Source organism: Mastigoproctus giganteus, chromosome 1 (assembly GCF_048544385.1).
Source record: "Mastigoproctus giganteus isolate SK-2022 chromosome 1, ASM4854438v1, whole genome shotgun sequence".
NCBI classification, from domain to species: Eukaryota; Metazoa; Arthropoda; class Arachnida; order Uropygi; family Thelyphonidae; genus Mastigoproctus; species Mastigoproctus giganteus.
Window position 1 is genome coordinate 185,963,573 of NC_143575.1, and position 22,750 is coordinate 185,986,322.

The 22,750-nt window shown below is 36.9% G+C and overlaps 1 protein-coding gene across 2 annotated transcripts in view; it reads left to right on the forward strand.

The window, feature by feature from the left end:
• Positions 1 to 22,750, forward strand: part of dgo (ankyrin repeat domain containing protein 6 diego) — a 405,239-nt gene that overhangs the window by 341,924 nt on the left and 40,565 nt on the right. For both annotated transcript variants that reach the window (XM_090383458.1, XM_090383467.1), the window contains exons 7-8: positions 4,153 to 4,251; positions 13,551 to 13,649. In XM_090383458.1, the coding sequence (XP_090239584.1) occupies positions 4,153 to 4,251; positions 13,551 to 13,649 (198 nt within the window). The remainder of the gene's footprint in view (positions 1 to 4,152; positions 4,252 to 13,550; positions 13,650 to 22,750) is intronic.

Below are 22,750 nucleotides of genomic sequence, written 5' to 3' on the forward strand. Positions count from 1 at the left end.
TTTAAAAGATTCATCACTACTATTACCTATTTACCGTTCATTATAAAACTATTATGCCCCATTCTTTACTCATAGATACACATTATAATGCCAACCAATGACTACACAATAGCTTTTCCTCTGTCGCGCCCACCACCAATCATTTCATCATTTGCCACGCCTACCTGTCAATCAATATATCCTTCTCGATTTCGGCTCTAGACTGATAACACCTACCATCTGTTTACCAAGCGAGCAGTGCTATGGTCTGGTGTCGGGAAACTAATTTTTCGCGTAAGTTATCTGACGTTTCTTGTCGTTCTCGTGTTAGCTTTCTTTACCTTAGCCTTATTCTCTTTCTCATTAACAGGACTGTGAAATCTCTACAGATGGATCAAAAACTGAGGCCAAAGTAGATGCTGCAGTAATATTTCTATCATTCACCACTTCTGTCTCATTACCAGTAGAATGCAGTCTTCACTGCTGAGCTTTATGCCATAAACGTAGCTCTGGATCACATTATTGAACTTCTAATTCCGTCTGCTTTAATATACACTGACTCGCTCAGTGCTGCCTCTCCCATAAGCAATAATATCAACTCCTCTCACCTTGTAATAAAAGAAATACATTCTAAATTACTTGCATGTAATCAGTCAAATAAAATTATGACATTATGCTGGATCCCAAGGGCATTATGGGATATCAGGAAATGAAAAGCAGATCTTGTTGCCAAACAACCAGATGCTTCTATTTTAAAGACTTTTAAAGTTCCATATACCGATTTCAAACCAATCATCCATAAAGCCTGTTACAATAGATGGTAAAAAATCTGGAGAGTTATCCAGGGAACAAATTTTACCGAATAAAACGAGATCTGAAGCTGTGGCTCTCCAGCTTTCGGAAAAGCAGATGAGAAGAAGTAATTTTAGGAAGGCTAAGAATTGGGCATACCCGATGCGCACACCTCTATCTATTAACGAATGATAGCACTCCTCAGTGCACACCTCTTGCACACTAATGCACAGTCTTCACTAACATTATTGCAGATTCTTGGAGATGACCCTAATAAAACAGAACTGTTTGCCTTCTTAAATAACACAGGAATATACCATAAAATATAACAGATATTACAATATAGTTAGTATTTCCTATTAACCATTAAAAAGACACAATATGGCCCTAGCAGCTTATGTGTCATTAAATTCCATAACAACAACAACATGAGCAACACTTTGAATGCCTTTTGTCAGCCACTATGGGTCAAAAATGTTTTCCAGAACACAAAATAAATGGTTTAAAGAGAGGCCATGATAGAATAAATCTAGCATTTTGATGAGCATGCTCTCAGCTGATGAGCTAACACTCACTGGACAAGAGTGTACAGTACAGTCTGCTGGGCTGGCTATCACTGGCTGAGAGTGTACAATAGCTTACACTAATGTATTAGCTGACTGGCCATGGGAAATATATATACAAAGAGTGTACTGTAATAGATTGTTATAAGATGTATGTATGGCTTTTTTTTTTTCAGAAAAAATATTACCTATACAAAGAGTGCTATAATGAATCAGCACTGCATAGGGTAGCCTTAAATGGGATATGCATGTATATAAATCACTAAAAACCATGTCCATCATTGTTAGATCTCATCCCATCTGAGATACTTCTCCCTTAATGTCCAAATTAATTGTTGCTGGAGCATTTAGATTGTTTATTTTATATCTGTATTGATACTGGAGAATTTAGAAAATCCTTTCCATAGTTCACCATATATGTGGAAGCAAAGATCAAAGCAGTTGTTTCTACAGTAATTCTTTTAAACCTGAAATCCCTGCTAAACCACCACATTGTGGACATTCCTTTTGAGCTACACAGAGAAAATCTTTATAATGTAAATCAGACTGTCAGCCATCCTTTTGGTATTTGTATCTGAGAGCCATTCAGATATTTACATATAATGGTAGACAAGGTTACCCTATCACCAAGACAACCCATGTACAAGCCTGCAACTGTGCTCGGCGCCTCTGTAGCCAGGTGGGCAGGAGCGGCAGTGCGTTGCACACGCTTCTTGATTAGACTGGGGTTCAAGCCTGTGACCACCAAATACGGATGATGTGGAAAGGCCAGGGAATGACTACTGCATATCCTCGGAGCAATATGGCCTTAGTTGCTAATGCTCCTAAAAACCAAATAACAACAACAGCAACCGTGCTCCACATAGAGCTGAATATTGTGGCTTCTCACCAGTCTACATAAATGGTTTGAAGTCAGAACTGTCTGTTTAATCTGTTGCTGTTTTACCAGATACTGTGATATTTAAGCAGAATGTGAAACACATGGCTTAATATCTACAATCAGATATATATTTTGGAAAAAGATACGTTTTGATTAATTTTTAAATTTAAATCATATATCGCCATAGGTTGTTTTAAACTTTTGGTACACTTTAGAGGATAAAATCAGCAGTGTATATATTCACTAGGAAATGCATCAGCCAATTCATTATGCATGCACTGTAAAGAAAAAGAAAATAAGTGTATGTTATATTAGATTAGAGACAATTTTATTCAATTAAAATTGTCTCTAATATTCTTAACATGTCCCACATAAAAAGTAAGAAGGAACATTTGAAAAGTTCGTGGCCTGAGTATGAAAGGGTAGTGGTACAGTATTAAAAATCTGTACTTAATATAGTGTAACATTTCAAATAGTAATGCATCAAGTTTCATGCAGTTCCATCTTTCTTTTAATTACAGATCCTGTAATTTAAATGCAACAAAGTGTGTGAATGAGGAAAGATGGACAAAATTGGTAACTATGCAATCGTCCAACATTTGGGATGTTTGTTATTTGGTTTTTAGGGGCATTAGCAACTAAGGCCATATTGCCCCATGAATATGCAGTGGTCATTCCCTGACCTTTGCGCATCCTCCGTATTTGGTGGCGACGAGCTCAAACCCCTGTCTAATCAAGAAGCGTGTGCTGCTGCGCACTGCTGCTCCTTCCCACCTGGCTACGGAGGCGCCATAACATTTGGGAAAAAAGGGACTAATGCCAAATGAACAGTAGGGGAAGGGAAGGATGTTCCTATTCCATGCTTAAGAAATGGGCAGCAAAACTTATAGAGAGAGAGAGAGAGAGAGAGAGAGAGAGAGAGAGAGAGAGAGAGACTGGAAGGTGACCCACGCTGTGTAAGACCTGCAGCATTCATCACTTCAGAAGCTGATGGTGTGCATGATTTGGTGATGAGTAACAGCTTGATACATTGCCACTGTCTTGGGCATCTCATTTGATTAGGTGTACCACATAATAACAGAGGTTCTCACTATGAAACAGGTGTCGGCACGATGGGTCCCCAAAATTGTTTACAACAGATCCAGCAAATTTTCTCCAGGTTTTTGACCATGGATGAGATGTGGGTCCATCACTTTCAGCCAGAGACAAAGGAGCAATCGAAACAGTGGAACCACACCTCTTCTCTCTTCCACAGAAAGCCAAGTTGATTCTTTCTGCTGGCAAGGTGATGGTATCAGTTTTTTGGGATGCTGATGGAGTTTTGCTACTGAATTAGCTTCAGAACAGCCAGACATTAACAGGGGCATATTATGCATTACTTGTGAGGCATTTGCATGAAAATATCAAAGACAAAAGTCAGAAAAGGAGTTTGTTTCACCAGAATAACACACCTGTTCACAAATCTGTCATTGTCATGGCTGCACTGCACTGCACGAGTGGGGCTTGGAAATCTAAAACCATCCCCCATATTCACCTGATCTAGCACCATTGGACTTTCATATATTCCTAATTTGAAAAAATACCTGGTTGACATCCACTTTCGCACCAATAGTGATGTCACTGCTACAGTAGATGCATTCCTGAAAGCCCACGAGAAAATTTCTTTGCAGCTGGAATCAATGCATTGCAGCACTGGTGGCAAAAGTATATTGACTCCAATGGGGATTATGTTGAAAAGTAACACGTTACCAGACTACTCAGATAAACCCTTCATACTCAGGCCATGAACTTTTTAAATGCCCCTCGTACTCTCATAAGATTTAAAATACCATCATAGTAAATTGTGTGTGTGTGTTTATGCTAAATAAAATGTTAGATTTAAAGTTTCATAATTTTCGCTGACATTTTTTTTTTTTTTTTTTTTTTCAAAATCATTAGTATGGTGATACACCCTTACATACTTCAGCTAGATATGGCCATGCTGGTGTTCTGCGAATTCTCATCAGTGCCTTTTGTCATGTTAGTGAAATGAACAAGGTAAGAAAACCTATTGCAAGTAATTTTATTCTGATATGCAAAATTTTATATGAATGCAGTAGTTTTGCTGGGGGGATATTTTGAACATTCTCTTTGAATAAAGGAGACTCCCCACCAAAATTGGTTTTTCTGGGATGCAGGGAGAGGGTATAGCTCTGATTTTCACATCAGATTCAGTACTGACATATTTGTTTTGTGTGCTTTACTATATAAGCTGAGATACCTCTCTCTTATTTTCAAATCATTTCCCAAACTCAATTTGTTGTGATGATTCATCCCATCTATCTATTTTCTTCTTCACCTCTGTATTCCCAAAAATCCTGTGGTAATTATATGAGGGCTGTTCAATAAAGAATGATCATAATTTTTTTTAATAACGTACCTTTATTAATCGACCATATTTTGATGTTCCTTTTCAAAGTAGTCCCCATGTGATGAAATGCACTTTCTCCAACATTTCTGCCATTCTTCAAACATGTGGTGGAATCCATTTAAAACACATGGTGGAATCCATTTAAAACACATGGTGGAAGCAATTTTTTAACATGCATTTGAGAATCGCCTCTGATGTCTTTACAGCTTCTGATGACTGACAATATTCTCCTCTCAGCTCCTTATTTAACTTTGGAAATAAAAAATTTAAAATTTCAGGGTGCAAAGTCAGGGCTGTAGGGTGGATGAGGAATGCACTTGACATCAATGCTGTTTAAGTACTTGGTGACAGTACAAGCAGTTTGAGGCCTCCCAATGTCATGATGCAGCATCCACCCATCTGCATGTAGTTGTGGTCGTCTGCAATGAATGGGATCCTGCGAAGTGTGCAGTATAGTTCTGTAACAGTTGTATGACATAGCACAACATGCTGGTAACCCATTCCTTCAATGTCAAAAAAAAAAAAAAAAAAAGATATGACCATAATGTTTTTTTGGTGGTGTTGGCGATGACGTAGACTTCGAAACAGAGCTTTGTTACTTACTCTCCGAACTGAAATGATGAAGCCATGTCTCATCCACCATTATCACCTTGTGCTGAATCTCGCCACCTTCAGTAACCACCAGTTGCAGCTTCTGACAAAACTCCATGTGAACTTGCTGTTGCCCAGTTATGAGTAGTCTTGGAACCCAGCATGCACAAATGTGGGTCATATGAAAATAGTCTTGGAGAATACTGTACATGCTTCCTACTGATATTCTCAACATCTGTGCCAGTTGTCTTAGTGTTATATGATGATCTCTCATAAGTACAGAAGCAGTGTTTATGGTTTCTGTGGTGAGCAGTAGTTGGAGCTCCAGGACCACTGGTTTTTGTGATTGAATAATGTCCATCTTAAAAAAAATTCTAAACTATCTGCAAGCTGTGCTTTATGGAAGTGTAGATTCAGCAAAAGCCTCTTTTAACATATGAGGGCTAGTACAAAAGTAATGGCTCCTAATTTTTTTGCTTTCAAATGTGGCAATGTAGATCATTTCATGTGTCACTGAGTGGTCACTAGAGATCTCTAGTTTCACTATACCGAGTGGTGCCAGATTGGCCTTGTGAGTGCAGCACACCGATAGTTCAAAATGGTGGCTGTTACAGATATATGTATCAAGCAAAGAGTGGTGATTTCTTACCACCTATCAAACAGCATGGAGAACAGAAGTTAAACTAACAGGTCTGTAATTATTTGTGTCACCCTTTGATTCCGCTTTGTAAATTGGGCATACTTTTGCATATCTTAAGTCCAAAGATGCTCTTCATAATTATGGCTAAGGGTTTGCTTACCCCCATTTCTGGTTCACTTAATATAATTGGATAGATCCCATCTGCCCTCTCAGTGCCTTTTTGTTTATATTTAACTTCAAAAATATCTCTTCCGCTTTCCTCTCAGTTATCAAATTGTTTAGGTCCTGTTAGAAATACAATTCCTATTCAGCCTGTCAGAAACCCAAGCAGGATTATCAGTAGTTAAGCGATTGACATCAATTGAACCAGTGTGATTCAGCCTCTTCCTTCTGTTAATATAAGTAAAGTAGGATTTACTTGTTTTCTTGATATTCTTTGCTAGAGATGTCTCATAATCTACCTTGGCTTGCCTAACCTCCTTTGTGACTTGATTGCAGACTACTTTATATCTACCATAAGCTTCTGTGTCACGTGAAATTTATATGCATTCCATACATTTTTCTTCTCTGCCATGTGTCCCAGTAGTTCATCTAACATCCATTTTCGTCTGAGCCTTGAACTGTATTGTAGGTACGAAAAGCCTACTAGCTTCTATGATTCTTACTCTGAATGCTTCCCATTTAGAATTTATTCTTGGTAACCGCATTAGTTGGTCTCTTGCAAAAAATTTAAAAAATGTCTGAGACTACTATAGTGACCTTTACAAAAGGAAAAAACATTTCTCCTTTATCCTTAATGGCAGTTACATCTTTAAGTAAATCCCATGTCAATATACTGATCACTGCCACCTGGTGGTTCATTTATCTGCAGATTGCTAATGCGTGAATAATTACTGCTGATAATCAGATTTTGTTGCCACTCTAACATGCTGCTATTGTAGAAAAGTCATCTAATAAATCCATAAAAGTTTTGCTAGTGTGTGAGTGCCCAAACCACAAGTTCCAGTCAATACTCCCCATTATAAGACATTCTGATTTACTGATCCACTTTATTGGATTATTTTTACCATGATTTTTTATGCAGTCACACTGTGTGTGTGTGTGTGTGTGTGTGTGTGTGTGTGTGTGTGTGTGTGTGTGTGTGTGTGTGTGTGTGTGTGTGTGTGTGTGTGTGTGTGTGTGTGTGTGAAATGAAAGGTATGAGAACCTACAGTACCATGTATGGGTTGAAGGATAAAAAGACAGAAGATACTAGCTGACATTAGATTTAAATTTCTGTAGATTGAAATTTTTGGGAAGTACACATGAAGGAAAGTTATTCCAAAGAACAGACGTAGAAGGGATAAATGAAAAAGAGGAAAAGTTAGTTCTGTGGGTTGACCGTTGGACAGCAAATGAATGTTGAGGCAACTGTTTGGAATGGTTTCAAAGAAAGAGGTGGAATTAGAGATGCCAATTCAGAACTATGTATAGAAAACAGAAATATGTATAGAAAAGGCATGCAAAGAAACTGAAAAATAACACCCAATTTTTTTGAGGAAGAGGAAGCAATATTTGTGATGTGGTTTTTCCACGAGAATTAGTAGTAGTGATCCCAATAAAGATGTATTCTCTTGTCTAGAAATCTGGATATTATTAAATGAGCACAGCAATTTAAAAAGAAAATAAATTTATAGCAGATATTTTAGGATATACAAATTTTATAAAGTGGAGGATATTTCTTTATTTGAGAAAATCAAAGTTGACATCCTTATGTGGTTATGTACAAGATGTGATTGAGAAGTTCATGAGCTAAAAGCTGCCATATGTACCAAACTATAGATAAATGTATTATGTCTAGATGGCATGAAAACCTGTTTAGTCCTGCATGGCCTCAGGGATCGCATTAATGCCATGGCTGGTGGCCTCACCCTAACTGTCGAAAAAAATAAATGCTTTAAATTGTTGAACATATTCAGATTCTTTTCATACTAAACCCCTTTAACCTCGTCCAAGCCAAAGATGTTTTCACATAAAATAAAACATCTTTTGTGCATACAAGGTTACGCACGGTGTTTTTTTTTTTTTTTTTAAATGTGAACATCTTTCTTTTCTGGCAGAATTTCCAGTGCAAAAACTGGATGAAAAAATTGAAAAAAGAATTTGCATCAAATGTTTCTGCAAAAGTAGGCTATACTGTTAAAAAAAAAAGGCTTTGTGGACCATGCTCTCAACAAAAGTACTATTTTTAAGTGGTACTATTTTTCGAAGTGGACGTCTGACTGACATCTTGGACTGATTTCTAGCCATCATAAATTCTATGAATTTATCATAAATTGATAGATTGCCAGGAATCAGTCCAAGGCACCCATCCACTTCAAAAACTGCTGATGCCTAAGGTAAAGAAAATCAACACAAGAACCATGGCAAACTTCGGGAAACAAACTGGTTTGCTGCTACCACAGTTTCTCCCTGCATTCTCGGTAAACAGATGGTGCTTGTTATTGGTAGCAGCAATAGAAGTCAAGAACGATATACTGATTGACATGTAGGTGTTAAAGACGATCTAATGATTAGTTTTTTCTCATTATTAAAAGCAGATTATTGGAGTTCATGAGTGTTTTCTGCTATTAAAAAAAACCATATTACTGATTTCTTTGTAAGTTTTTAAGCTATCATATTTCAGCTATCACAAACCCATTGTAAGTAAATTACCTATTGAACATATATTGCAACCTCAAATTCATGAAACTGTCGAAAAAAATAAATGCTTTAAAATGTTAAATGTGCTCAGATTCTTTTCTACTAAACCCCTTTAACCTCATCCAAGCCAAGGATGTTTTCACATAAAATAAAACATCTTTTGTGCGTACAGGGTATGCAGTTTTTTTTTTTTTTTTTTTTTTTTTTTTTTTAAGTGTGGATGTCTCATTCTGTTCTGGCAGAATTTCCAGTGCAAAAACTGGATGAAAAAAATTAAAAAAAAAATATGCATCAAATTTTTCTGCAAATAAAAACTGCTAAAAGACCTTTTTTCCTAACCTAACCTTAAAGAATAGGTTAGGAAAAAATTTCTTTATTTTTTGTTATATTTCATAACCTGACCTTAAATGTTAGGTAAGGAAATAATGGTTAGGTTAGGAAATAATAGGAAAAGAAAGAAAGATTCTTTATATATATATATCATAGTGTCAATGAATCGCTTACGCTATGAAGTTATTGTCTGTCACTCACACCTATGTGTCAATCAATTTAGCATTAGCAAAGGCATATAATGCAAGAAAGAAAGCTTATACAGCATAAGTCACAAAAAAACCTTTCCCATTTCACCCATGCACCTTTTCAAATGTTTGGAGAAAACCCATCCACTTGAAATGAGAAGGGTTTTTTTTTTTTTTTTTTTTGGCTGATGCTATATAAGCTTACTTTCTTGCATCATATGCCTTTATTAATGCTATATTGATTGACAAGTAGATGTGACAGACAATAACTTCATATCATTAAGTGATTCATTGACATTATGATACATATGTATATAAAGAATCTTTCTTTTCCTATTATGTGGCTTTAGACATCACAGGTCTACACTAGACTACCTAGTTAGGATAGAAGCCAATATCAGAAATGCATTTATCAGATAACAACATATGGTTACAGTATTTTTTGACATTGAAAAAGCTTACAATACCACTTGGAGATATGCACCATTCTGGATTCAGAGGCAATCTTCCTATGTTTATCCAGAACTTCCTTACGAACAGAACTTTCCAAGTACCAACAGAACCTTCCTGTGAAGATTATGACAAAAGCCTCTACATGCAAATGGAATGGGCAAGTAAGCATCAATGTCTTATTATGGGTGATTTCAATTTGTCTCTAATTGATTGGAGTAAATGGGAAGGAAACTCGACATGGGTAACAAAATTTTTAAATCAACTAGATGACTGTTATTTGTATCAACATGTCAGGGAAAGTACTAGAGAAAAGAATATCCTAGACCTCATCATCATCCATGAATCAGATGACATAACAGGGCTGACAGTAGAGGAACCAGTAGCAGGAAGTGATCACGGAGTTCTACGGTGGATGATGATGAGAGAGGTAGCAGCAGTAAAAGGCAAAGGAATGGGTTTTAATTTCAGAAAAGGAAATTATGATGTCTTAAGGTGCTACATGGTCTCTATTAACTGGTAGATATCACGCAGAGAATGAATACATTTGAACTGTGGTATGCTTTTAAACCTTTAATCGCAGATGCCTTGAATGCATATATACCGTTAAAAAAATACTCCACGAGGAGGGTTCCAAGTTGGATGAATAGTGAAGTTGCCACATTACTTGAGCAGAAAAAGGTAGCATGGAAAAGTAACAGAGCAATAAAAAATACTGAAGCCTATAACAGCTACAAGGTGATCTGTAATAGAGCCACAGAAAAGGTTCGACAGGCAAAGGCAGTTTATGAGAAATCACTAGCAAACAGAGCAAAGAGGGGGGATAAGGAATTCTTCACATATATAAATGCCAAGAAGAGCAGGACAAACCAGATCAGACCTTTAAGTAAGGGAAAGGGGATACTATTAAATACACCAGCTGCAGTTGCGATGAACTCAACAGTTATTTTGCATCGATATTTACAAATGAAAAACCTTTTGTGGCAATGGGAAATTGTGGGAGCGAAGTTGAAAAATATGTAATTAATGATATTGAAATTTTGCAAGATTATTTAATGAAAAAAACTTTTGAGCCTACAGGCCAGTAAGGCTCCTGGAGTTGATGGAATATACCCTATAAGCTTAAGAGAGGTGGCAAGTGAGTGCATTGACCCATTGAGGCTAATTATGCTAGCATCACTAGACTGGGGAGATTCCCTTGGATTGGAAAAGTGCCAATGTATCTCCCATACATAAGGGTGGCTCTAAGAGTGAAGTGGAAAATTATCGACCTGTCAGTCTGACTTCAGTGGTAGGGAAAATCATGGAGGCAGTGATCAAGGGTGGAATTCAGGATCATTTGGATCGAATTGAAATTCTCAAGGATACTCAGCATGGTTTTGTAAAGGGAAAATCATGTTTAACAAATCTGGTTCACTATTTTGAAAGGGTCACTCACGAGCTGGATTTAGGGAATAATTTTGACATTGTTTATTTAGATTTCAGCAAAGCTTTTGACTCAGTCCCACATGAGCAGTTGCTTTATAAGCTGGAACAGGTTGGAATCACTGGGAAAATCCTTAGATAGATAGAAGGATGGCTTCAGGGCAGGAGGCAGAGGGTTGTGATAAATGGCTATTCCTCAGATTGGGTTCAGGTAAGAAGTGGGGTTCCCCAAGGATCAGTATTAGGACCACTGTTGTTTTTAATTTTCATAAACGACATCGATTGAAGGGATAGAGGGCATGATGTCTAAATTTGCAGATCATGTTAAAATTGGTAGAGTAGTTAATGATCACTGTCAAGCTGAGCTTCTTCAGAGAGACCTAGATAGACTTCAGGAATGGTCAGAAAAATGGCAGCTATGCTTTAATCCAACAAAGTGTAAGGTATTACACCTGGGAAACAGTAATCCCAAAATAACTTATTCACTTGGTGGAGTTCAACTAAACCCAGTAGTGGAGGAAAGAGACTTGGGTGTTACGATACGGTCAGACATAATTCTCTGAGCATTGTAAATAGGTTGCAAGGAAGGCCCATGGTGTCCTATCGATGATCTATCGAACTTTTGCAAGTAGAGATAGGGACGTGATAATCCCATTATATAAGGCTTTTGTTAGACCACCCTTGGAATACTGTGTTCAAGTATGGAGACTGCACCTAAAGAAAGATATCGAGCTCTTTGAAAGAGTGCAAAGATGGGTAACTCGCCTGGTGAGATCGGCAAAAGGGCGTCCTTATGAAGAAAGACTTCGAATATGTGGGTTGCAGAGTTTGGAAACTAGACACCTTAGAGGAGATTTGATTGAGGTGTTTGAGGCTCTGAGAGGCATCAGTAAAATGAATGAGGACGGAATTTTCAAGGTTATAAATGATGCTAGAACTAGGGGACATAAATTCAAGTTACAGGAAATGTTTACAGGAAATTCAAGAAATGTTTAGATTGGACTGCAGGAAGTTTTATTTTAGCCAATGGGTTATAAATTACTGGAATAAGTTGCCTACATGGGTGGTAGAGGCTGACAGTTTGGGGAAATTCAAAGGTCATCTGGATAGTACCTTCTGGTCAGGGAAGCGCATAGGATGATAGGTTTAATTTCCTTTTCTTTTACTAATTATTATTATTTATTTTATTTTATTTATTTATTTTTTTGGGCTGGCTTTCTTGCACCATGCAGCCATTACTAATACTAATACTAAGTCAAAATACAAACTGCTTTCTCCAAAATCTACCAAGAAGAAGGCATCCCACAGGGCTCAGTCTTGAGTGCAACTTTGTTTGCCATAAAGATTAATTCGATCACAAATCAACTCCCTCCTTCAGTCTCACATGCACTTTATGTCGATGACTTTAGTATCTCTAGTTTCTTATTCAATCACTGAACATGAGAACAATCGAGAGGCAGTTACAATGCACAATCAACAATATAAGTAAGTGGGCACTAGATAACGGATTCAGACTGTCAACACAAAAAACAATGTTTACATTTCTGCCACAAAAGAAATCTCCATCCTGATCCTGAATTAAAACTAGGAAGCCAGAATATACCAATGCAGCCGAAAACAAAATTGCTTGGGCTAATCTTAGATAAGAAACACATCCGGGAGCTACGTAAAAGCTGTACAAAACAGCTGAACATACTTAAAATCCTTTCATCAACAGCATAGGGAGCAGACAGATATTCTTTATTAAGCCTATAAAACACACTAATTAGATCAAAGTTGGACTATGGTGCCCCAGTGTACAGATTCGAGAAGATATATCAGTGCTGTATTCCGATTACAAGTCTGCGATACAGTGTAGTTGCCAATTGCAGTGGGAAGAAACTTGGAACCAGCAAACTGCAAACAAATTATACCAAATAAAGCTGAGTATTGAAAACTGGGTTTCTAGCACACGAAAGTCAAGAAAAGAAGAAACTGTACTGGCTAGACTAAGAATCAGACATACCAATATTACGCACTCTTTCTTGTTGCGAGCAGAAGAACCACCACGATGCCAGACTTGTGACTCTATCCAGTCAGTCCAACACATATTAATAGACTGTTGTCTTTATGCAAATGAATGCAAACAAGCCTTCAAAGATACTTATAGGACATATCACACCATTACCCTAACAGATCTCTTGACTGATAGAGATGACTTTACAGATGTTTTCACCTTCCTTAAAGCTATTAATTTATACCATCTCCTATAAGGAAGTAAACATAAGCAACAAACTAACCCAGTGAACCTCAAATCAGGTTAAAAGGAACAATTTAAATCCAAAGTAAATACCTCTGAAACACATCGTACCAAATGATCTGGCACATTATGACCCACGTAGTCCATGCACCACTAAACTCCAATACAAACCAAAAGCTAAAAAAAAAAAAAAAAAAAAAAAAAAAGCATGTATATTACAGAAAAACAAATAAAAGTAGTGTGTCATACGACAGAAAAAGTAATGCACCTATCAATAAAGTAGTAATTACAAAATCTAACAATGATCTGTCCTCAGGATTGCCAGATTTTGAGAGTTGTTTGTGCTATACTACATAAACATAAGTATATTTTTACTTCTAGAATGGTGATACTGCTTTACACATAGCTGCAGCCATGGGAAGGAAAAAACTGACTAGGATACTTCTAGAAGCTGGCTGTGATCCAAACATTCGGAATAATGTAAGTTATGGTAGCATTATTGAAATATATCAAATAGCTATAATGCAGAAAATGCATTATAGCTATCTGGTGATTAGGATATGATAAACACTTAAGCCTATATTAATTTTTTTCATGAAATAATAAGAAAGGACAATAAAACTGCTTTAATCAAAGATGTTTTGAATGAATTGGTCATGTATTTAAATAGTCAATCTGTTTTTAATTTTTATAGTTTAGATGCTTTATATTTCAAATTTGAAAATCACATATATAACTCTTAAGCAGATCTTGGCTTCTCCCTGTCACATGTGTAAGAAAGAAATACAGTTGCATGTGTTTTACACTGCATTGCATAGAAACCAGAAGGAACATCTTGGAAGGCTTCTGAAAGAAGTACAGCAGATTCTTGATTTACCAGGATTAGCATAACTGGGACACTTCAAGACTCCAATTAAAAAAATCAACCAGAAATCATAAAATTCAAGTAATAACTGGAATAGGTATAAACAGATGCTTTGCAAATTGTAAATAAGCGACAAGAAGTGGCGTTATAAGTCTTTATTGGGAGATTAATGTGCCTATTATTTTGTTTCGTTATTTATGTCAGGGATATCAATTTTTTTTACAGTAAATATATATATATATATATATTTTTTTTTTTTTCTTTTTTGTATAGAAATCGCGAAAATGATGGGTAAATGCAAAAGAGTTGCACTTTCAGTTAAACAAAGACTTGAAATTATTCAAAAGTTTGAAAACTGTGCATCCGTTAAATCTCTAATGAACTATTATAACGTTTGGTGACCAAACCATACGCAACATTGTAAAAAATAAAGAGAAGCTATTAGATTTAAAGTCGACACGCAAAAAATAAAGGGAAGCATCCTATTGGACACACGAGTAGTACGTGGTAAGTTTTATATCTATCGCCATATTCTTTACGTAGGTTGCTGAACATGTTTTGATACAGTAAGTCTCCGACTTACACAACTACGGATTAACGTAAATTTGTTTTCACTCAATTTTTATTTTTATTTATTTATTTTTTTTTAGGATTGTAAAATTTAAAACAACAAAAAATAATAATAGTAAGCAATCAATAATGACGATCACAGCATGCACAAGTGAAATCAGAGTAACAAGCAAAAAAAGAGAAGATTCTTACAATTATTTACGTTTTTTTTTATACAGGGTGATTCATTACCAGTGCAACAAATTTGCAGGAGGTGCAGGGGGCACAAAGACGAATCGGAATCGCATAGCATTGCAGGGTCCGAAATGCCTTTGTCATGCGGTAGAGGGCGTTGAACGGGAGGTCATGTGAACAGCGATCCCGCTGGAAGTCAGCATTTGCGAACCGGTTCCCGAAGCAGTAGGATGGACGAGTATTCAAATGTTGAACTGGCCGACATGCACCTTGCATATGGAGCTGCGGACTGTAACAGGCGTGCCACTCTGCGCTTGTACCAGGAACATTTCCTGCACAGGTGTGCTCCTCATCATACGATTGTCGCACGTGTGCACAGAAGGTTACGTGAGACTGGTTGTTTCACAAGAGGTACCACGAATCAAGAGCGAACGACGAGGATGCCAGACAATGAGGAGAATGTCCTACGTCTTGCAGAAGGCAATCTGAGTACAAGTACTCGAGCAATAGGCCAACGATTGGGTATTTCCCAATCCACTGTATGGAGGATATTGTCAACAAACCAAATGAGTTCATACCATCTGCAACGCGTCCAATCAATGGAGCCTGCGGATTATCCACTCCGGAGGACTTTTGCTACTTGTTTTCTTCAACAGAAACAGTTCGCAAATGCTGACTTCCAGTGGGATCGCTGTTCACACGACCTCCCGTCCTCTACCGCATGGTGGATAATTTCGGACCCTGCAATGCTATGTGATTCCGATTCGTCTTTGTGCTCCCTACACCTCTTGCAAGTTTGTCGCACTGGTAGTGAATCACCCTGTATATGACTGAAGATTTCAGTGAAGGGGGAACACATTTCACCATAATAACGTAAAAATCCACAGAATTCCAGCTATTGGTATTATTGCAAATGCAATAAGATCGAGTTAACTACCCGTTTATAATGAATTGCACTAATGGAAACTTCCAATGAAATGGAAAGTGCAAATTATTTTTATTGTTTTTTGTTGACCTCCAAAAGTGTCCTTTAGTAAAATGTGAGCGTGTGCGGGGTGATAATAGTGAGTTTTCGTCTTAACCCTGTGAAGTTCTCTACAGAAAATTTCATTTTGACCATTATCATGGTGCTGACTAAGAGAATAAGTGACAGCGGTACTAGTAAATCTATGAAGAAAAGGAAAGTGATCGAGTTGAATCAGAAAATTAAAATAATAAAAATGTATGAAAATGGTCAAACATTAAAAAGTATCGCGCTGAATTCAGATTTGTCAATAATAATATAGTAGCAATATGTTACTAGTCATTCCCGAGTTATGTAAGACGTCCTGGAACAATATGTTCCAGGACGTTTTACTGAACCCCCAGGGTTCAGTCTCGGGCTTATTGGCGGTCTCTATATTGTAAAGATATATCAGGCTTAAATCTAAGTTAGTAGATTATACAAAGGTTGACAGAGTGGTTAATGACAGTGATTAGGGTGAGCTGCTGCAATAAGATCTAAAAAAAATTAGGCAGATGGGCTGAGAAATGGAAATTGAAGTTTAACATTAACAAATGCAAAGTACTGCATATGTGTTAATCCCAGATTAATGTACCAACTGTGTGGTACAACAGTCAAGGTAGTGGAAAATGAAAAAAAGAGACCTTGGGGTAATTGCGTAGTCAGATATGAAGTTCTCTGAGTAATGTAGACAGTCTGCTAGGACAGCTCATTTAGTTTTATCTAAAATATACAGGAACTTTGTTAGCAGGGATAAGTAAGTGATTATTCTGTTGTATTAGGCAGTGGTTAGATCACATCTTGAGTACTGCATACAGATCTGGAGGCCTTATTTTAGGATGGATGTAGATCCTTCCTAAAGTGAATGGGTACTGAGAATGCAATGAGATTGTTTTGAAGGGAATGGAAGATTGGTTAGAACAAGAATGGCATCAGTTCTGCAAATTTTAGCAGCTTGGTGCTCTGATTGAGGTGTTTAAAATTTTGAATGGATTAAGCAAACTCAGTTGTTATTCTTCCTCTTGCTCAGACTGTATACATGAGGGGGCATAAATTCAAATTTAGGAATGGTTGCAGAACAAATATGTGGAGGTTTGAGTTTAGTCATCACCTGGTTTTGTGGAAGTGGGCAGTTTGAATAAATGGAAGGAAGAACTAGACAAATTATTGGAAGGGATGGACAGGTAATGATGTGAATTTTTATTTTTTTTTCTGTTGTTTTATAATCTTGCTTTCTTGCATTATATGCCACTACTACTAATACTTTCTAAGCATTTCAATAGAAGTAATGCAAAAATCACTTTGACCTCTGCTTGTAGCTACTGTTAATCTGTTAGTGCTATTTCAGCTCAAATATAGAAATTTTCCTACCCACACTGTAGTTGCTCAGTAGCATTAGCAAATATTCTTGCACTCTTTCTATCCAACTTCAGTGGATACCATCTATTATGGGTGTTCTCCCAATGCAGATGAACAAGGACTGATTATTGAAATGCTGATTTCCTAGACAAAATTAAAATGACATAGTAATATAGTGGAAGGAGGTCACCAGCTTTTGCTGTGCTGGCTGAAGGAAAAAAAATTAACACAAGTAGATAAAAAAATAAAAAATTATTTGCTTCCCTCTTCACCTAAGTAACTATCTGGTATCTGGTTGACCTTTCAGTTTATTCAAACTGTCAGCCTCAACTACCTAAAAAGGCAATCTGTTCCACCAATCAACAACTCACTGGCTAAAAAGAATAATTTGAATGTATGCCCCCAGTTCATTTTACTAATCTCACTCAGAGCCCTATGAACCTCAATCTAGTCACCTCTGAGTTGCTTGGTTGCCAAGCTCTGTAGCCCACATAATCTGGGTCTTTCCTCATATGGTCACTCTTTTGCTGATCTCACCATGCGAGTTGCCTGTCTTTGGACCCCTTTAAGAAGCTCAATGTCTTTTTTCAAATGAGGTCTTCATACTTGAACACAGTATTCCAGATGTGGTCTTACAATTGCTTGTACAGTGGGACTATGACTTTTCTATCTGTACAGGATAATGTTCGACAAATCATCAATATGGACTTTCCTGGCTCAGAAAACTTCATATCTGCCCATAGTAACACTCCCAGATCCCTTTCTTCTTCTACTGTTTTTAATTCAACCCCACCAAGTGTATAATTTATTTTGGGGTTGCTGTTTTCCAAGTGTAAGACCTTGCATTTTGCTGCATTAAAACATAGATTCCACTTTTCTGACCATCCTTGTAGTCTGTTCAATTCATTGTGGTTAGGATGCACTGCTCGGTACATCCAACAGTGCTTTTTGGGGTATTGAATGAATTATCTTTTTTGGGGTATTGAATGAATAGCTCTTGACAATTCACATAACAGTGACCACTACCCACTAATACGTAGAATTCAACCATCACACTCCATTTCCATGGAAAACCATATCAAATGGAAATTTTCTGAGGTAGATTTTGCAAAATATACCTCTCACGTATCTTTTTGACAATCAATCAAGTTATTGAATATTGACACTGTCTCTGAAGACATTATGAATCAAATACTAGCAGTGCACTTACTGCCATTTCACAATCTCAGTCAAGCAACCATAAACATGTAAATCATTTGGGGAATGAAGATTGTAATAATGACCCAAAAAAAAAAGAAAAAGCTTACAATCTATTCTGCAAATATCTTTCCACTACAAACCATAATAAATTATGGACAACTTAAATACAATTATCTGGAGAAAAATAAAGCAACTAAATGGCAAATTTCCTCCATTATCCTCTCCACTTCTCAACTAGAATGGGAAGGTGCTTTCTACTCCTGTAGAGATGCTAATCCCTCCCCTCTTGGACCTGTTTTCTCAACTGTCTGCATCAGATACATATGATCCATTATTTCAAAAGCTTTATCTGACAAATCTGAACTTCAAAGCCACACCTTTACCTTATAACCAACTACTTATTCTGCTTGAACTGCAATGTGGCTTAAACACCTCAAGGAATAATGCTGCTGGTCCCAACAGAATACAGGCGGGCCTCGATTAATGCGATTAATTCATCCCGTGAGTGCATCGCTCAAAATGGAAATGCGTTAATCGAATATAATAACCAATAGGAAAAATTATAATTGGTCCTTGACCTTCTGGAATGTCCATAAAGAATTTTAAAAATACCTTTTAAATAACTTTTTAACTGTATATAATGTAAAAGATAATGAAAATAATTATAGAATTAAATGTTTATTGCATAAAACAGCGGTTCTTAAACTGTGCGCCTCAGAATATTTTAAATTTTCGAGGGAAACACAGCGATACTCGACATCTGTCGGACACCGCGCGAACTACTAGCTCGAGGTAGTTCACAGTTTCAGCATTTCTTATTAAGTTGTTTGGACCTAACTACTAAACGAAACTGTTAGGTATTTCTTTTGGTCTGGGTGTGCCTTGAAAAAATTACTGAGACATTAAAGGCGCCATGAACCCAGAAAGTTTGGGAACCTCTGACATAAAATACACAATGAAGAAATTACTGTTGCGGAAATATTTGAACAGTGTTGACTTTCTCTTTTCATCAGTCAATTTCCAATAGCCGACAACAATCTTTTCTGGGCCCTGGCGAAATAAATATCGCAGAGAACATCAAACGTTTTGTTTGAGATTCTATGCGATACGAAAGATTTCATCTAATTCTTTTACGGTTATCTCCTTCGCGGTAACATTTTCATCTGGCTCATTTAAAAATTTGAATTTTTAAATGCAAGTCTGCATTGACTGTATTAGTAGGAGACAAACACGTCTTCTTCCGATGATTGATGGAACACACCAAGGCGGGCAGCAGGCAAACATTTGTTTATTGACCGTACAACTCGCAGTAAGCTTAACGCGCAATTCAAATCTTTTTCAACTATCGCATAAAAAAAAAAAAAAAAATCGCGTTAACTGAAAATTTGCATTGTGAAAAGTGGTATCATTTTTCAAATAGCATTAACTGAATATTGCGTTAATCGAACTCGCATTATGCGAGGCCTAGCTGTATATTATATAATGCTCTGACATTTAGATAAGAAAGCATTATCTTTTCTGCTGACCTTTTTCAATTGTATCTTCATTCCCCAGCTGCTGACATCATTCCTATGTATTGGCAGTTCCAAACCAGGAAATGATCACTCTGTTACTCACAACTATAGCTTCCATTTCTTTTACTAGCTGCTGGAGGTAAAACCCTAGAAAAAATGATACAGTATTGACTGACTTGGTATCTTTTCCCAAAATCTGATCATCATCATCATCAGCCATTTTCAATCCACTGCAGGATGAAGGCCTCTCCAGCAACTTTCCAGTTCCTTCTGTTTTGAGCACTGGACATCCATTTACTACCCACAAACTCATGAATTTCATCTATCCATCTCCGCCTTTGTCTTCCAGGTTTTCTTCTAGCTCCTCTTGGATACCATTCTGTTATTTTCTTAGTCCATCTGTCATCATGTCTTCGAGCTATGTGTCCTGCCCAAGACCATTTTAGTTCTTTGGTTTTGATAAGAATGTCCTTTACTTGAGTTTGTTGCCTAATCCATGTGTTTCTCTTCTTATCTAACAGTCTGATTCCCAATATGATTCATTCCATTCTTCGCTGTGTAGTTCTCAGCTTCTCTTCCATTCTTTTGGTGAGTGCCCAAGTTTCACTTCCATAAGTCACGGTGGGGAGTATACATTGGTTCATTATTTTACGTTTCAGACAAACTGGGATATTCCTCTTCAGTATGTGACTATATTTCCTGAATTCTATCCATCCAAAATTTATTCTTCTCTTGACTTCCAACCATTTATCATTATTACAGCTAATAACTTGTCCCAGATAAGTATATGATTCCACCTTTTCAATTACTGCTCCTTAAATCATTATTTCCCTTTCTGTGGCATACTTGTTCATCATTACTTTTGTTTTAGCCATATTCATCTTTAGTCCAAAATCCTTACTAGCTGTGCATAACTGATTAAGATCTTCCTCTAATTCTTTGGGATCGTGGCTTATGACCACAATGTCATCTGCAAATCGTAAATGGTTTAGGTACTCTCCGTTCACATTGACTCCTTTCTGCGACCAGTCTAATCTTCTGAAAGCTTCCTCAAGGGCAGCAGTAAACAGCTTCGGAGATATTGTCTCCCCTTGTCGAACTCCTTTCTCAATTTTAAATTTCCTACTGTCTTTGTCTAGTCTAATAAAGGAGGTAGCACTCTCGTATATTTTCTTCAAAATCATAATATATGGGGTATCAATGCCTTGTCTTTCCAGTGCCCGAAACATTGCCTTATGCTGTATGGAGTGAAATGCCTTTTCATAATCCACAAATGCCAGGCATAGTGGTGTTTTATATTCATTTGCTTTCTCCATTAGCTGTGATATTACATGAAGGTGATCCATAGTTGAGAATCCTGTCCTAAAGCCAGCTTGCTCTTTCGGTTGATTCTCATCAAGTATTTTTCTAATCTGTTAGTAATGACCCTTGTGAACAACTTGTAGATGTGGGATAACAAGCTGATCAGTCTATAATTTCCAATTTCTGATTTATCTCCTTTCTTATGCAGCAAAACTATGATTGCATTATTTATTCCACTGCTTAGGCATTACACCTTTTCTAATGCACTTTGTGAAGAGCCTTGCCAGTTTTTGTGTTATGTCTCTTCCTCCCAATTTTAACAACTCTACAGTAACTTCATCTTCCCCCGGGGCTTTCTGATTCCTCATTTTCTTCAATGCATGTTCTACCTCATCAGGAAGAATATTGGGTATGTCGTATGTGTTGCTACTTTGCAATCCATCTTCCCCACCTGACATTATTCCCCTGCTCCTTGTATAATTCTCTATAGTAGTCTTCTGCTGTTTGAATTATGCCTTCTCTGCTGTTTATAAGTACACCATCGCTATTCTTCAGTTTCAGTATCATTTGTCTTTCTGTATTACTGCTCATGGCTGCTGATTTAAATCCTTTGTTTTCCCTTAATGCTTGTTCTACTTTTCTTGTGTTAAATCTTCTTATGTCCTCTCTGAGTCTCTTTCTAATGGCTTTGCATAACTCAGTATACTCAATTTTCTCCCTGTCAGTGTTTTTCTTGCTTTTCATTTGTCGTCTTCGGTTCATCATGACAAGTGTTTCTTGACTAATTTTTTCTTCTTTGGATTTCTTTTTCCCTATAGGTTTCTTGGGCTTTATCACTTTCAAAAAGTTGTAATATTCCTCGTCGATATCTTGGTCCTCAGCAGTCTGCAGAAGCTCATACTTGTTCTTAAGTTCCAGTACATACTGCTTTTTCTCCTCTTCTGTTATCTCAAAGACCTTTGTATTATTTACTCGAGTCAGTTTTTTCCTTTCCTTTCCTACATCTATATCAAGTGTACATCTTACCATTCTGTGATCACTTCCAACATTTACCTTATTCAGGACGGTAACATCATTCAAAATATATCTTCTTTAGTGAGGATGAAGTCGATTTCATTAGTAGTTAATCCATTTGGACTCTTCCATGTCCACTTTCTGTTCACCCTTTTCTTGAAAAAAGTGTTCATTACTGACAGTCCTTGAGATTCTGCAAATTCCACAAGTCTTTCACCTCTTTCACCAATTCCAAAATTTCCTATAGTTCCCCTTTCTGCACTGTTTTGTCTTTTTCCAACCTTAGCATTGAAGTCTCCCATAATAATAGTGTAGTGGGTTTTCTGCTCATCTAGAAGACTCTCAATTTCGGTGTACATTTCTTCAACCTCTTCATCATCATGGCTCGATGTTGGTGCATAAATCATTATAATCTTTAGCTTGTATCTCTTAGAAATCTTGAGTATTAGTCTTGACACTCTTGGTGATGTACTTTTGAATTCCAAAATGTTGTTTTTAAAATCTTTATGGAAAATCTGATCACTGGTAGTCAATTTGGCTTCTGGAAAAATCAACCATCCCTGGATTTCACGATCAAAGC